At 42.3% G+C, this 16,221-nt stretch overlaps 2 protein-coding genes across 2 annotated transcripts in view; both read left to right on the top strand.

Annotated features, from left to right (window-relative positions):
• The window catches only part of LOC144629137 (uncharacterized), a 32,785-nt gene that overhangs the window by 9,857 nt on the left and 6,707 nt on the right, over nucleotides 1–16,221 (top strand). The window contains exons 10-16 of the mRNA XM_078487337.1: nucleotides 2,349–2,394; nucleotides 3,020–3,046; nucleotides 3,716–3,747; nucleotides 5,071–5,116; nucleotides 6,513–6,539; nucleotides 6,993–7,024; nucleotides 8,589–8,628. Of these exons, the coding sequence (XP_078343463.1) occupies nucleotides 2,349–2,394; nucleotides 3,020–3,046; nucleotides 3,716–3,747; nucleotides 5,071–5,116; nucleotides 6,513–6,539; nucleotides 6,993–7,024; nucleotides 8,589–8,628 (250 nt within the window). The remainder of the gene's footprint in view (nucleotides 1–2,348; nucleotides 2,395–3,019; nucleotides 3,047–3,715; nucleotides 3,748–5,070; nucleotides 5,117–6,512; nucleotides 6,540–6,992; nucleotides 7,025–8,588; nucleotides 8,629–16,221) is intronic.
• Nucleotides 8,812–11,574, top strand: LOC144629090 (uncharacterized). Its single transcript, XM_078487277.1, has 2 exons — nucleotides 8,812–9,263; nucleotides 10,265–11,574. Exon 2 carries the CDS (start codon nucleotides 10,498–10,500, stop codon nucleotides 11,572–11,574), a length of 1,077 nt encoding a protein of 358 aa, XP_078343403.1. The 5' UTR covers nucleotides 8,812–9,263; nucleotides 10,265–10,497.

Raw genomic sequence — 16,221 nt, 5'->3', positions numbered from 1 at the left:
GGCCACCCGAGCCCGTGCCTTGCAACATCCTCAACAAGAATGCGAAGGAAAGGCGATCCGGCCGACTGCAGGTTGTACTTTTCTGTATATTTTAGCCAACCCGAGAACTTGTTTTGCTGGCTAACATGCGTATATACAATTTGCGTATTATTTGGCTTCTTCCACTTTATTATCCATGCCTTACGATCGATATGTGAAAAAGTTTATGGAAGCAAGAACGTGGACATTACGCATGAAAGCTTGAATTCTTGAAAGAAAGGCAAAAGATCCAGTTGACCTACAGACCCATATAGGTAACAAAATTTGAAATTATTGTAGTTCGAAAAGCTTTATTGATAAGCTCAAGTAAATGTCACACGAACAGTGCTAATGGCGGGAACTCGATCTTGTAAACACACGCCAATTTAGGCCGCCTTGTCGCCGACAACTGAGATGATAGTTTTTCTTTATTAGCGCATTAAGGACTTTTTTCACTGTGTTTTTCTTACATTTAGATAATTTTTAAGACTTACAAATTTCTTATCTTGTACTTTTGTTGTGGTACGGAAAAAGCAAGTGGCATTTTCGAGGAGAGTGTACCGGAGATCACTCAAACGTAACACGCTCGATCAAAATAATCTGATTTGAAATGTTGAAATTTGGCCCGCAAAATTCGCGATATTACCCCAGTTTCGAAAATTATAATAAACAAGGATCTTTTGGATGAATTGTTGTGTCTTTTCTATTGTCTGTTGTTTTCAGTTAGGGCATTTAAAAAAAATGGAAATCCGGGCGGGAGGGGGGGTCCTTGAGCTTGGAAATCCGGGGGGGGGGGGGTCTAGCGATCTGGGAAATCCGGGCGGAAGGGGGGGTCAAAAATGTTTGCCATCCGTCGGGGGGGGGAGGTGTATTTTTTCTGGAATAACCCAATTGAAGTAACCCCCTTCAAAACCGAAAAATGTTGTTGCGTGTGTCAACGACTATATAAAAGCGTTGGTGTACAAACTCTTCATGTTTCCAAATATGGAACTTGGCAAAAGCGAATATTCAAACGCTGTGAACACGTGTTACACGTTTCAACCCTGATGAGTTCCTGCTATTAATTTAAACTCATTCCTAAATAAACGAACTCAACCATTTGTGTTTGCCAGTCACTTGGGTAGTCTATAGGGAGCTGCAGATCTTTTATGATATACGCATACATACATTACTAACAAACTTAACACTAAAAAAATGGTCACAAAAGTGTCGATTTGTGTAATTTACACAAATGTTTCGCGGGCATAGCCCTTCTTCAAAGTGAAACTGTTTTCAATTTGTGTACGTGATGGCATGTTAGAGTTAAATGGCCAAAGAGTGCGCAAAAATCTGATCATGCGCACCCAGCTGAAATGAAAAACATTGTTCAAGCCCTGTGGTTGCATTGTACTGAGCTTCGGGCCCAGAACACATTCTTAGTCCTCTATAACTTAAATGTCTGATGGAGTTTGGGCAGAGGAATTAAAATGTTCTGCCGCAGGCTAGGGAAGCCTGATGTGTTCTTTTCAACACTTCAAAGGTGTTCTCGAAATTTAATGGCTCGTGAAGAGAACGTCAGGTTTCCCCAATGTCAATCCTTGGACATCGACGGCATGAAATGCAGTTAACAGTGTTCTCCAATTGGCAGTCAAAGTGCTTGCGGAAGTAGTTAAGCACTTACATGTAGATGTACGGTCCTCGTACATGTGCATCGGAGGTGGTGTACTGGTAGGTGCAGCAGCGTGGGTGTTTACACGCGAATGTTCCTGGTTTGTCTGTTACACAGTGGTCAGAGGAATGAACTAGGAGATCTCTTAGCTAGGTAGGCTGCAGTGGCTACGATATGCAACAATAAGTGGTGCTCGTGGAAATACAGCTGCAGTCGCTGGGTCACTCATCTGGATGATAATTAAGTTGTAAAGCAGAAAATGCTTAACACGTGAACTTAGAGGGTGGTAAATGAGTACCAGAGGGATCCTTTCTTCGCTTTGTTTCCCACATGTCACGAGTGTTTCCTGGCATGAGATGGAATTTACTCTTTCCTGATCATTGCGCATTAGATCGGAAAGATTGCCACGGTCTGCAAAGAAGTTGATCATTTCTTCACATTTTTCAACAAAATCATCATCCTCTGAGCAGAGAAGGCAGAGGCGCAGAAACTGGGTGGAAGGAATGCTGTTTTTGCAGTGAATTGAGTATGAGGGTGAGGGTGTTGGTTTGTGTGCGTTATTACAGGATGAAGTACATCTTTGTTTTATACATACATATCCCTTTTGATAAGGCAGTTTGTTAAAGATTTATTGTAACAGAATGCTTTTGTCAGCTTTTCTTTGTTTTGGTTTGCATACCAGGTTGAATGCAGTATTGCACGATGAAGTGCAAGAAGTTCAGGAGGCCGTAAGTTGATAATAATTATCCAACTACTAGCTAATTACGAGTTGATATTCTTCATTATTAAAAACTAGGAGCTCATATACCATTGACCACAAAATAACATGGTAGCCAAAACGCGTGAACGAAAACAGCTGGGAGCTCAAATATCGCAATTGTTTGCAATGGGCGTTTTTAATAAAAAAATATTCCACTCATGCTTGTTGGATATGAGATGGATATGAGATGGATGTTGGATATCGGCGCCATATTGCCCCTGGTTAGCTATCTACCATCTCATATCTAACCCGCACGTAGAGTCATTGTTAATTATAGGATTCTGAGTTTAAAAAGTAATCATTATTACTGATTTTAGTGCATGAATTGTTAAAATACAGTCAACTCTCGTTATAGCGGACACGCTCCGGTCATCGTTTAGTGCCCGTTATAGCGAGAGTCCGTAATAGCGGGAGTCATTTCCAGTCAAACCTCTTTCGCCGGGGGTCTAGATTTTGTCCGTAATAGCGAGTGTCCGCAATAGCGGGATGTCCGCAAGGCAAGAGTTGACTGTATAATGTATTAACTTATGAAAATATATTACCTATGTCATGCCATCATGTAAACTACCGGTATATTCTTATTATTTCTGCAGAATGCGCAAATTAAAGAAGAAGTAAAGGTAATGATTTATCTATACTGTTATATTGTTAACTTAATATTTTTTTTAATAAACAATAAACTTACCTATAGCTACCTACCTACCTAATGACCAACCTATTTCAATCGACACTGCCATGGCTCGTTTCGAAACAGTTTTTAATATTCCTCTTATAAGCCCTCCCGGATATAAGCCCCTCCGTTTATAAGCCCACCCCAAACCCCTTACGAACTTGTATAAGCACAGGGCTTTCAGTTTGTTTATAAGAATTTTACGGAATCTGACCAGGGGCCCGTTTTTTGAAAGCCCCGAAAACTTTTCGGGACTATATTTAACCATTTTAAACTATATCTGTATTTTAAAATCAGAGAAGTTTATAGGCCTAAAACTTTGCATGAAGGAAACCTCTGTATGAAAAATACTTTATCATGAAACAAATTAAACAGCTCTGCAATAAGGTTTGACATTTTGCTATGGCTTTTCGGGTGCAAGAACTTTACGGGACCTTCGTGAAATGGGCCCCAGAAATTAAATATATGTTTCAAATAAATATTTGAAAACAGAAAACACCATTTAAAATCTTTCGTTAAATACTCTATGAAACACCTAAAATTGCAAGGTGTAAAAATTTGATGATTCTGGTACTTTAAGAAAATACATTCTCATTGTGACATTTTCTTTCTGAAACAGATTGTCAAAAGGCAAAAGTTCAAATGCGAAAGGTAATTATTTAACATTTATAAGATTTGTCTATTTATGAATTAAACAATTATATTGTGGATAAGGATTTGGCCATATCCGGAATAATCGAGTTCAAGTTAATAGGCCTTACCGTATTTATTCGATTAAGCGCCCAACCTCGAATAAGCGCTCACCTCAAATAAGCGCCCACCCTGAAGGTAGGAAAAGTTAATAAGCGCCCAGCCTCGAATAAGCGCCCACCCCCCATCCCCCCCAAAAAAACTGAAGTGCACAAGAGGAGTATTGATTACTACTAAGAAGACTTCCCCCATGACCGAGTTTTCTTAGTATTTTACAGAAACTTTCAATAAACAGTTAAAATTCTGCTTTGGTACATCTTCACGTTTTGTTATTATTTATTGTTTTGTTACGAAAATACACTAACTATTTGCTGAAAATCACGAATATTTAATAAGCGCCCAGCCTCGAATAAGCACCCACCTCGAATAAGTGCCCACTCTCAAGGTCCAGAAATTTAATAAGCGCCCAGGGCGCTTAATCGAATAAATACGGTATCACAGTTTTCGAATTGATGAGTAGGCAAAGCGGGTAGAAATTACAGTGTTTGTATGGGAATCCAACGGCAAATACCTTCTACAAAAATTGAATTATGGGGTTTGAAGGATGTAGCTGGGCTAGAAAGCGTTCAGTTACGTTTTTTATTTTCCATACATTTGTCTATATTTTTTCCGCATGATTGACGCGGTTCGCGGGAAAAATAATAGACAAATGTATGGAAAATTAAAAACGCAACTGAATGCTTTATAGCCCAGCGACAACCTTTTGCCAAGCCTCTTAACTTTACAATTCATAAGTTGTCTAGAATTCAATTTTTGTAGAAGATATTTGCCATTGGATTCCCATATAAACACTGTAATTTCTACCCGCTTTGCCTACTCGTCAAGATGGCGTCGAAAACCGTGATAAGGTCTTAATTGTTATCAGGTGGGTCGAGTCTGATATCCATATTAATATCCATACCTTGATTGTCCTGATATCACAAAACCAAATAAGATTAATGGTGCAGTTCCAGAAAATATCCACAGCCATGCATGCTACGGCAATGGAAATTCTGAGAGGGTGGGGTCTCAAAAGCCAAAAAGAAAGTGATTAAACTGGAATTTCCCAGAGGGGTTTGGAATTCACACAAAAAAACCTTTTGTAGGAGGGATATGGATATTTTCTGAAACAACATGATTTCACTTTAGTTAAACATCATTTTAAAGACAATAACAGCTAGCTCACTGTTGAAGATGTGAATCGATGGCATTTATCAGTTTTTCATTGTTTTGGTTTGTATACAGAACCTGCGCTTTATACGAGAACATGATGTCTGACATTATGGATGCTGTAAGTTTGATCTAACCAACTATTAATGTATCAGTCAATTGCAAGCATGCCAAGATCACCCCCCCCCCCCCCCCCCCGTCAACCCCCAGGCATTCAGCTGCTATTAAGGCACAGGTAGTGGGAAATTCGATCTATTAGAATCCTGGATGGTTGGACATTTGAACGTAAAAACAACTTAATAAACGATATAAAACGCTAGCGACCTCAAGCACATGAAGAAAAATATTTGGTTAGTACAACGGTAAAAGTAAAGTAGGTTCAACATTATCTTTTCGTGTCAACATTGGCTGATTTATAAGGCATGAGTGTCCATTTAGACCTAGTATTTTCTAGAAAATCCACCTCACAATATCATTTCTGCCCTAACCAGTTGCAACTGGACCACATAGTGGAGAATTTGATGAGACAATTTAAAAAGAGACAAATGCCCGAGGGAGGGGAGGGGGTATAGATATTTTGTTTAATTTTGGACTCTGACACTAGTTTTTATCTCTCCTTAAGGTATTGCATTGCACATCCTTACTGCGCAAAATTTTACGCGTAATTAGCGCGCGCACATAAACAAAATGGCGGCTTTTTTCTATGCGGCTTGGCTCGCACGAGAGAGAAATCATCGTTTTCTCGTAAACGGGTTCGGTGACCTATCAGTTTTTTTCTCTTAGTTTGAAAGTAGCGATCAAATTCTTTCTATAAAATGAATACAGATCAATTTCTATGGCAGAATAATACGTTATCACCGAAAACGTGTACTTTCAGCAGTTCTCGCAAAGGAAATATAAGGAATTATACGGTTAAAACAAGGTCTTCCTGCTCCTACACGAATACGGTGACCTCCCTTTTTTATCTCAAAATTAAACTTCCCTTACGGTAAACAACAAACTGGCAAAGTTTGGTTGGAAATCTATGAGCAGTTCTATTTCTAGGGAATTACCTTAACACAATAATTTATAAACCTTATTATTCCCAACAGTTGCCATGTTTTGTTTAATTAATTTTTACATTAAAATAAATGATTTAAGCATGCATAATTGTAATTTCTGATGAGTTCAAACACTATAAAAATGGCAAATTACTCACTTGTTTCTTTTTATGCCTAATAATTTGTTTATATTCCTATAAGTATGACCCTGAATGCTTTGGTTTTGGCAACTGTGCATTTGATGTTCAAAGGAGATCGTATACTATTCTAGGCCATCCTTTTTCACAATGCCATTTTGAACTGACTGGCACATATAATAGCCTTAATGGTTTTGACATACTTTGTAAGAGAAACTGGCTGAATGTGGGTTAACGACTCAAGTTATCAACTGATTGATAACATTTCACACTTAACCTAAGAAAGAAAGCACTAATCCATACCTTGGTTCTCAAGTTAATTTATTTGTTATGTTCGCAGAATTTTACCATCAGAGAAGAATTAGAGGTAATGTTTTATGCTTTTAGTTTTGACAATGCAATAATTTTAATTGAATCCTTCCCTCGCTTGATTCGACCACTTGCAAAAGGTGTAAGACACGTACTCTACATTTACTAGGTAATTTTTTTAAAAATTTCAAGTGTGTTATGTATTCCCCCTATCAATGTTGCTTACCTGTGGGCATTGCATTCAATATGCCATCTTTAAAAAAAATTCTCCAGTTTTGTGACAACCTCGCTAGGACCCACTATTTGAAAGGTGATATAAAAATCACTATGGGGGAGGTCGTTTTAATAGTACTTAAAATTAGTCAATTTCAATAATCAATACTCCTCTTGTGCACTTCAGGTTTTTTTTGTGGGTTGGGGGGGGACGCTTATTCGAGGTTGGGCACTTAATCGAATAAATACGGTTATGGTATTCAAAACTGAAATTCTGTCATTTTTCTTTCTGAAACAGGTAACAAGGAGTCAAAGGGACAGTTTTGAAAGGTAATTGTACCAAAAATGTGCACATTTAATATGAATTGTTTTAAATGCCATTGTTCTGTGGTCCAAAACTGTGTTACCTGAGTTTGTGCAGTCTCTTTCTACAATTACTTGATGGCAAAATCGAGTTGGTATTTTTGTTCTCTAAAATGCTGTTGAACAATTTGTCAGTCACCACTTGCCTTTGTCCTGACAGATTGACTAGAGTTTCCTTAGCTCATCACGTGCTTCTTCGACTTCATACAAAAAATACACACCAGCAGGCACATAATTTTATGCAACAACATTCTGCTTATAAAGATGAGAGGTTCAACATGACTGAACATCTCATGTTGAAGATCTCATCTTTATTATTTATTACCGAGCTTAAAATTTACCATCTTCATTATTTACTACAAACTTGATAAATTCGACATTGCTGATCCTAGCAGTATGCAGGACGCGTGTCACTTATCAACCTAGTAAATGGCCCAGCTCACAGCGAGTCTCTTGTAGCTCAGTTGGTTAGAGCGCCCAACCGGTATCTGGGAGGCCATGGGTTTGATTCCCGTCGGGGACTCAGAATTTTTCTTTATCCCATGCTGGAGTCATGTTGAACATCTGATCTTTATTATTTATTACCGAGCTTAAAATTTACCATCTTTATTATTTACAACAATCTGCTTCCACTTGAGCCTGTCTCTGGCTATCGTATTTTCACCTTTTCACTCTTTCTATCCTGTCTGCTGCCTGGCTTCTTCCACTGTGCTTCTTCAGCAATGAAATGAAAAGTTTTGGCATCAAGTAATTAATGGGTTTCAATTTAAACTTTAGGACTAATGAAGGGGTTATCCCCAAAGCGTTTCGCAGAACAAGAAAACATTTCTGAATCAGCTCCTTTTTTACGAAAAAAAAAATTAAAGACATTTTATAGTACATGAACAAAGTGCTACACAGAAACTTATTATTTTTATGGAATGAAGATATGCTACATGGTCTTAGGCTATATTTTTTAATGCATCTTTATTAAAACATACAATATTACATCGCACTAAAAGAAAAAAAAATTAAGCTGCACTTACATGAAATGTAGAGTTAAACTTAAAAAATACACATGACTTATTCACAAGATAAGTTCATTGCATTACAATTTATTTACATTAACATTATTTTAATTTTGAACATGTACATGTTAACTAACAAACAACATTACAAAATAAATTAATGATTATATAAATTAGTTGAATGTATAAATTATCTATATCTAATTATGTATACCTAATTTGGAATTTGGAATTAATTAACAATTTTTTTCGAAAAAGCCTTTCTTACTGATTTGTTTTTCAATTTTATACTTATTTTTAAATTTTGCTTGAAATCCTTGAATTTTTTTTAGTATTTGCCTTCTTCAGCAGTCTCGCAAGAGCAATTTTTTATTTCTTATTTGTTCCCACAAGAACAAATTTTTCTATTTCTTTAATTATCTGCAATTAATTTCATTCCCTTCGTGAGATAGGTTGAACAAAGGATGTTACACTGTTGTATATCTGAAAAATGTGTTAAGATTTTGTTTGTTTCTTCTTTACAGTGAGCTTGCTGCAACAAAAAGGGAGCTGGAAGCGCAGAAAGTAAGTCTGCTGATTATTAATAGACTATTTTCTGTGGTAATTATTTTATTATTCTTAGTTAAGCAGTAATTACCAGTATTAAAATTTATTAGAGTGATTTTATTTAACCCATGAAACAACATCTAACAATTAGTGCTAAATAGTGTGACAGGGTCACTAGACACATATTTTATTATTTTCAATAATTATAGAGACTCTTAGATTTTTCTGTTTCGTCTTGTAATTTTGTGTTCAGGAATTTTCCGGTTCAATTTCGTAAGCTTTTGCATAGCTCCGAAATGTTTCTACGTGAGAGCATTAATCACGTTTCATTGCTAAAATTGCGCTAGTAGCGGTTACGGTTTTGTGGTTTCCTTTCAGTAGGTCGTTTTCATTAGATTATCTACGCTTATCACCTTAAATTATCGTAATTAGCGCAGGATATCCTTGCCGCTGCGTTTACTCGCAAGGAAGTGGTTTTTAAGGCTTGGCAAGCCTATTCTTAACTTGTTTTAGTACGTGATTTCTCTGTCACTATTCTGGTTTAAATAGAAGCACATTTCTAGCTCGTAGTCAGTTTAGTTTTCGAGGCTTTACTGGACAAGTCGAAGAGCAGAGCAGAGCAGAGCAGAAAGAGAAAGCTTGCTTCTAGCAAGGTAGGCTTGATTAGTTTATTTGTTATTATAAACAAGTACTTGACCTCGCTAATTTCTGCATAATTCTAGTCGCTTTATATATTATATTGTAGTTTTAGTCTTCGTTATGTTCTTGTAGTTCAAACATAGAGTTTTATTTTGTTTCGTAACTCAAGCGAATCTATTTGTGCTTTTGCTAGGCAAACGCATTTATTTTTCATTCATCGGAATCGATTTCTTGTCTGTTTAGTTTTCATTGTGTTTGTAATTGGAGCCGAGTGTTCGTCTCCAAAGTTCTATTTTTGTTTGACTCTGTTTACGCATTTAACACTCGTTTTGTGCTAAATTCAACCTTCTTTTATTGTCAAGTAAATCATTTTCATTGTAGTTTACAATTGTAAGTTGGAAATCTATGTTTTCCTTTTCTTGTTTTAAACACGGATTCGCTTCGTTCGTTTCGACTACTCGAGTCATGTTTGTTATTAGGTCAGAGTCATTTGTTCGCAAATTAACCTTTTCCTGTTTAACTCATTAACTTAGTATTTGCTCTAACCTTTCATCCGTGAATGTAAATTCCTGTTTTTGTCAAGTTATAGCCGTTGAGTTCCATTTTACTGTAGGATTATTCATCGTTTTAGAAGACACTTTTTTATCGTTTACGCGAAATGCTTGTGCAACACGCGTCAGGCATTTCTGTCAATCAAGTTGGTTTTAATAGTTTAACATTAAGTGTACGTCATTTCCGTCACGTCACGTTTTCCAAAGTAACACAGTTTTCAACTTGTATTTTCAAGTTCCTTGGTTTAGCTTTTGTTATTTTCTTGTACACTTATTTGTCACTCTATTATTTTGTAGTTGCTTATACTCGACTATAGATAATCTTGTTTTGTAGTCCGTAATTTATTTTATTGTTTTTGACTTATGTTGTTAACTAGGATTTTTCAAGTTTATTTTCCTATCTTGTATTGTCATATATTTTATTGCATGTAAAACATTTGGTTTGTTTTGTATTTTTCTACTAGGTGTAATCCATTAGTCGTTCCCGTTTATTACGTTTATTTTCTAGTTTTATTCGCTTGCTGTATCACTGATGAGTTTTGGCTATTAATAAACAATTGCATAAGAACATCCTTGCATCCTACTCGTTCCTACCCGCCTGTCGCCGCCGACCGTTACATTTTTGGTGTCAGAAGTGGGATTCAAGTGTAAAGTTCTAGTGCTTTTGTTGAGTAAATAAACGGGAACTACTAATAGGATGCCAACTGATGTGGAAGACGCCCTCGCCGCCTTGACCGACAGGCTCAAGGAGTTGGAGACACAGTTGGGGCAGCTGACCGAGGCTGCAGATAACACTGCACCACCAGCTACCGCTGGACCTGGAAGCACCTCCAGTGGGACGCAGAACATCCGGGTGTCTGTGCCGCGAGAGAGGCGCTTTGGAAAATACGCAGGGACCAGAGATGACCGTGTACTTGAAGACTGGATCTCTGACGCGCAGAGGGCCGTAAGGGGCCAGGCAGACGGTGAGGCAGTGGACACCCTGATCTTCCACCTGGAGGGTGTGGCGAAGGAGGAGGTGAAGCTGAGACCAACCTCGCAGTGGTCTTCCCCCTCGGGCCTCTTCACGATCTTGAGGGAGGTGTTCAGCGAACAGCTCACCGAGACCCAAGCCAGACGGAGGTTCTTTGCCAGGCGACAAGGAGACCGTGAGACCGTGCAAGACTTTGCCCATGCCCTGATGGTCCTTCTGTCCCGGGTGGAGCGATTGAGCGGAGAGCCAGTGACTAACAAGGATAACCTCTTGAAGGAGCAGTTTGTGGAGAATTTGAAAGACCCCACCTTGCGTCGTGACATCAAGCGTTGGGCGAGAGACCACTCTGCTTCCACGTTTCAGGACGTCCGTCTCGAGGTCCACCGCTACATGGAGGAAGACCCTGCTCCGAGAAGGATAGCTTCAACGAGGGAAGCTATAGCAGAAGAAGATGGTGTGCTGTGTAGTGAAGTGACAGGCCAGGGTAAACAGCAGAAAGTCCTCGCAGACCTCATTAGCGGTCAGAAGGTCCTGGCAGAGGAGCTGCAGAAACAGCAGAAGGTACTGAGGACTCACATCGACCAGCAAAGAGAGGTCCTGAACCAACAGCAGACCACCCTTAATCAGCTGCTGTCCAACCTGGTACCGAGACCACGACCTACGGGTACCTCCTGCTTCCGGTGCGGTCAGGATGGCCACTTTGTTCGTGACTGTCCAAAGCCACCACCATCTGGCGCCCCAGGAGACAGAAGGCCAGCTCCAAACAAGCCGGCGGGAAACGGGAAGACTCCATCGCCGTGAGCCCGGCGGTGGAGGAGATTGACAGTGGCTCACCCCTTCCAAAGATAGTTGGCGGAACACCAACTACAACTGCGAAGCTGGCAGGCGTGGAGGTTGAGTGCCTGGTAGACACTGGCTCCATGGTTACCCTGGTGTCGGAGACCTTCTATAAGCAGAAGCTTGAGTCCATATGCGGTGGAGTTCAGGGCGGAGGAAAGATGCTGACTCTGCGTGGTGCTAATGGACTCGAAATCCCATACCTCGGTTACCTGGAGCTAGACGTGCAAGTGGAAGGTGTGACAGTTCCAAAGTGCGGAGTGCTAGTCCTAAAAGACACAGCGGCCACTGTCCAGCAGAGGAAGAGAAGACCCGGAGTCCTGGGGACGAATGTACTTGCGAAGATCCCGGAGTGGGCTGAGCTGCTGAAGATGAAAGGGAGTGCAGGTACCCCGTCGAAGCAAAGTCAGAAACCTAGCAAGCTCGGGCTAGTCAAGGTTGCTGGCAGCAGTGCTGTTTGGATTCCCCCACAATCAGCAATGAACGTTGACGTTACTGGTACAGCCTGTGGCGCGAACGCTGTGGTGGAACCCCTCAGCACTCCCCTGAAAGGAAGACTCCGAGTCGCAACTACATTAGTGGACGCATCCAAGTCATGTTTCACCATCCAGCTGATCAACCCAACAGATCAAGGTGTCAGCCTGATGCCCAGGACATGCCTTGGTACGGTCCAGCCTGCTGAAGTGCTCGCGAAGGAGCAGTTGGCGTTCACCGTGGGAAGTAGTGAGGTAGTGGTGTCCTATGCCCTTGATGCAGACTGTCAGGAAGTATCTTCAGTGACCCCTAGCAGAGCTGTGCGGCAACAGAGCAACCAGAAGCTACCTGAAGGAGTGCTGCTGACAAACTTCCCTGGTACTGACGCAGAAAAGAGAGAAGCTGAGAGGATTTTCCGAGAGTATGCTGATGTGTTTACACACGAGGGTGAGGAACTCGGCTGTACCTCCACCGTGCATCACAGAATCCACACAGAGGATGATGTCCCGGTCAACGAGCGTTACAGGCGGATTCCACCCAACCAATTTGAGGAGGTGAAGGAGCATTTGCAGGCGCTGCTGGAGAAAGGGGTTATCAGACCCAGCCAAAGTGACTTTGCCTCCCCAATTGTACTGGTTCGCAAGAAGTCTGGAGCCCTTCGCCTGTGCGTGGACTACCGCCGCCTCAATGCAAAGACCAGGAAGGACGCCTACCCCCTACCAAGAATAGATGAGTCGCTGGATGCACTTGGTGGGGCACGGTTCTTCTCGGCTATTGACTTGGCGTCAGCTTACAACCAGGTAGAGGTGCATCCGGACGATCGACACAAGACGGCGTTCACCACGCCCATGGGTTTGTTCGAGTACAACCGTATGCCATTCGGATTATGCAATGCACCTAGTACGTTCCAGAGATTAATGCAGACCATATTTCGCGAGGACCTCCTGCAGATCCTCCTCGTGTACCTGGACGACATAATCGTATACAGCAGTAACGTTGCAGACCACCTCGTGAGACTTGAGTGCGTGTTCCAGAAGCTTCGAGCACATGGTCTGAAGATAGAAGCAGAGAAGTGTCAGTTCTTTCAGCGCCGTGTGAAATACCTTGGTCATGTGGTGTCATCCGAGGGCGTGGCAACGGATCCGGCCAAGACAGAGGCGGTGACGCAATGGCCGACCCCAAAGACACTGAAGGAACTGAGGTCTTTCCTGGGTTTCGCCTCCTACTACCGAAGGTTCGTCCCCGGTTTTGCGCAGACGGCAGCACCACTCCATCAGCTGACGGCAAAAGTCTCCGAGAAAGGAACAAAGAAGAGAGGTATCATTACCAGTGAGCGTTGGAAAGGAGAGTGCCAGAAAGCCTTTGACGACCTGCGTGCTGCCCTCACTAGTGCACCTGTGTTGGCCTACCCAGACTACAACCAGCCGTTTGTCGTGGAGACTGATGCATCCGACAAGGGACTTGGTGCCGTTCTATCCCAGAAGCAGAATGGCAAGCTCAGAGTCATCGCTTACGCCAGCAGGGGACTGCGTGGAGCCGAGCGGAACATGGAGAATTACTCGTCTATGAAGTTGGAGCTTCTAGCACTGAAGTGGGCTGTAGCCGAGAAGTTCCGGGAGTACCTGTTGGGATCCGAGTTCGTGGTCTATACCGACAACAATCCCCTGACCTACCTGCAGTCCAAGAGTAAGCTGAGAGCAGTTGAACAGCGGTGGGCAGCTGAACTAGCTAGCTTTAATTTCAAGATTGAGTATCGTGCTGGCAGACACAACGCCAATGCTGATGCCCTGAGCCGGGTCAGGTGGCGTGATTCTCGCGAGAGCAATGCTGACGAAAGGGAGGATGCTGGAGATCACACGACCCATGCTGCTGAGATTTTAGCTACTGTCGCTGATACCACTAGAATACCTGAGAAAGTACGACTGGGACTGCTGGAAGATGCCATTCGAGTTGATGTGTTAGAAGTAACGAGACCGGCTGACGAGTGCACTGAACAGGCGACTTCCCTTCCGTCCATCCCAAGAGACCAGATTGCTGCCTTGCAACAGAAAGATACAGAAGTAGCAAGATTGAAGCACTACTTGGACCTTGGAAGGAAGCCCTCCCGAGAAGAAAGAAAGCAAGAAACACGAGAAGCCCTACAGCTGCTGAGCTACTTACATGATATGGTCGAGAAAGACGGCGTGTTGTTCAAAACCATGCGCAACAACGATGGTCAGATGACACAGCTTCTGGTTGTACCAAGTGCCATGCGAAGTGAAGTACTGAAGGCTGCGCATAATGACTTTGGACATCAAGGGCCAGAACGAACTGAGCAAGTAGTGCGACGACGTTGTTGGTGGCCAGGAATGCACGCAGAAGTGAAACGCTGGGTCTCGGAGTGCGAGCGTTGTGTGGTAGCGAAAGGGCCTTACCTAGCTGCAAGAACTCCAATGGGCAGCATCATTGCTGCAAAGCCACTCGAAGTGCTGGCCATGGACTTCACCCAGTTAGAACCAGCATCAGATGGTCGTGAAAATGTACTGGTGCTGACTGACGTCTTCACCAAATTCACTGTGGCGATACCAACCAGAGACCAAAAGGCAGTTACTGTGGCTAAATCCCTAATTCGAGAGTGGTTCATGGTGTACGGAGTACCCCAGAGACTTCACTCAGACCAAGGAAGATCCTTCGAGGCTGAAGTCATCAAGGAACTCTGCACCATCTACAACATCAAGAAGTCTAGGACGACTCCTTACCACCCACAAGGAAATGGCCAGTGCGAGCGATTCAACCGGACCTTACATGAGCTGCTGCGCACCTTACCTGCAGAGAAGAAGAGGAGATGGCCCGACCATTTGAAGGAGCTGTGTTACGCTTACAATGCAACTCCCCACTCAACAACAGGCTACTCGCCGTTCTATTTGATGTTCGGAAGAGACCCCCGACTGCCGATTGACCGGTTAGTGGAACTGGAGGAAACCCAAGGCTGCCAGCCAAACAGTTGGGTCACCAGACACCAAACGGAGTTGCGAGATGCGCACCAAAGGACCGCAGCCAGATTAGCAAAGGAAGCTGACACTCGTAAGCAGAAATATGACCGGAACAGCAGAACAAAACCGCAGACCATTGCAGTTGGACATCGAGTGCTTGTCCGAGATAGAACCGTACGTGGTCGAAACAAGATCCAGGACCGATGGAGTACCAGAGTTCACAAAGTGGTTAAGCAATTAGACAATGGCGCCTACGTGATTGAGCCAGCTGATGGGCACGGTGGTACCAGAGTCGTCAATCGGGCGGAGTTGCAAATGTGCCCTCTAGCTGTACTGCAGAAGATCCCTGAGAGAGCAAGGAGACAGCAGGCACCAAGGGAGCCACAGCAGGTAGACTCCTCTGATGATGATAGCCGCCCCGAGCTCGCCATTGACATTGCACCACCACCTGCCGCAGATAGCAGTGACGGACTCTCCGATGGAAGTGATGCTGATGATTCAGGAACTGATAATGAACTGTCTGCGAGGCCAGTAAGGCGCTCCACTAGACTAACTGCAGGACATCACAGTAATCGTTATCACTTACCTATGTCTGTCGTTAGGAGTTAAGTAGTATTACTAGTGTTTAGCTCGCAAGGGATATGCTGAGCAAAAGGAGGGGAGAGTGTGACAGGGTCACTAGACACATATTTTATTATTTTCAATAATTATAGAGACTCTTAGATTTTTCTGTTTCGTCTTGTAATTTTGTGTTCAGGAATTTTCCGGTTCAATTTCGTAAGCTTTTGCATAGCTCCGAAATGTTTCTACGTGAGAGCATTAATCACGTTTCATTGCTAAAATTGCGCTAGTAGCGGTTACGGTTTTGTGGTTTCCTTTCAGTAGGTCGTTTTCATTAGATTATCTACGCTTATCACCTTAAATTATCGTAATTAGCGCAGGATATCCTTGCCGCTGCGTTTACTCGCAAGGAAGTGGTTTTTAAGGCTTGGCAAGCCTATTCTTAACTTGTTTTAGTACGTGATTTCTCTGTCACTATTCTGGTTTAAATAGAAGCACATTTCTAGCTCGTAGTCAGTTTAGTTTTCGAGGCTTTACTGGACAAGTCGAAGAGCAGAGCAGAGCAGAGCAGAAAGAGAAAGCTTGCTTCTAGCAAGGTAGGCTT

The sequence above is a fragment of the Oculina patagonica genome, chromosome 10, assembly GCF_052425735.1.
Source record: "Oculina patagonica isolate OP01 chromosome 10, crgOcupat, whole genome shotgun sequence".
Lineage (NCBI taxonomy): Eukaryota > Metazoa > Cnidaria > Anthozoa > Scleractinia > Oculinidae > Oculina > Oculina patagonica.
The sequence above is the reverse complement of the archived record's forward strand: the minus strand, read 5'-3'. Positions and strand labels throughout refer to the sequence as shown.

Coding starts and splice junctions, on each gene's coding strand:
- LOC144629090 (XM_078487277.1), top strand. CDS start 10,498: ATGCCAACTGATGTGGAAGACGCCCTCGCCGCCTTGACCGACAGGCTC.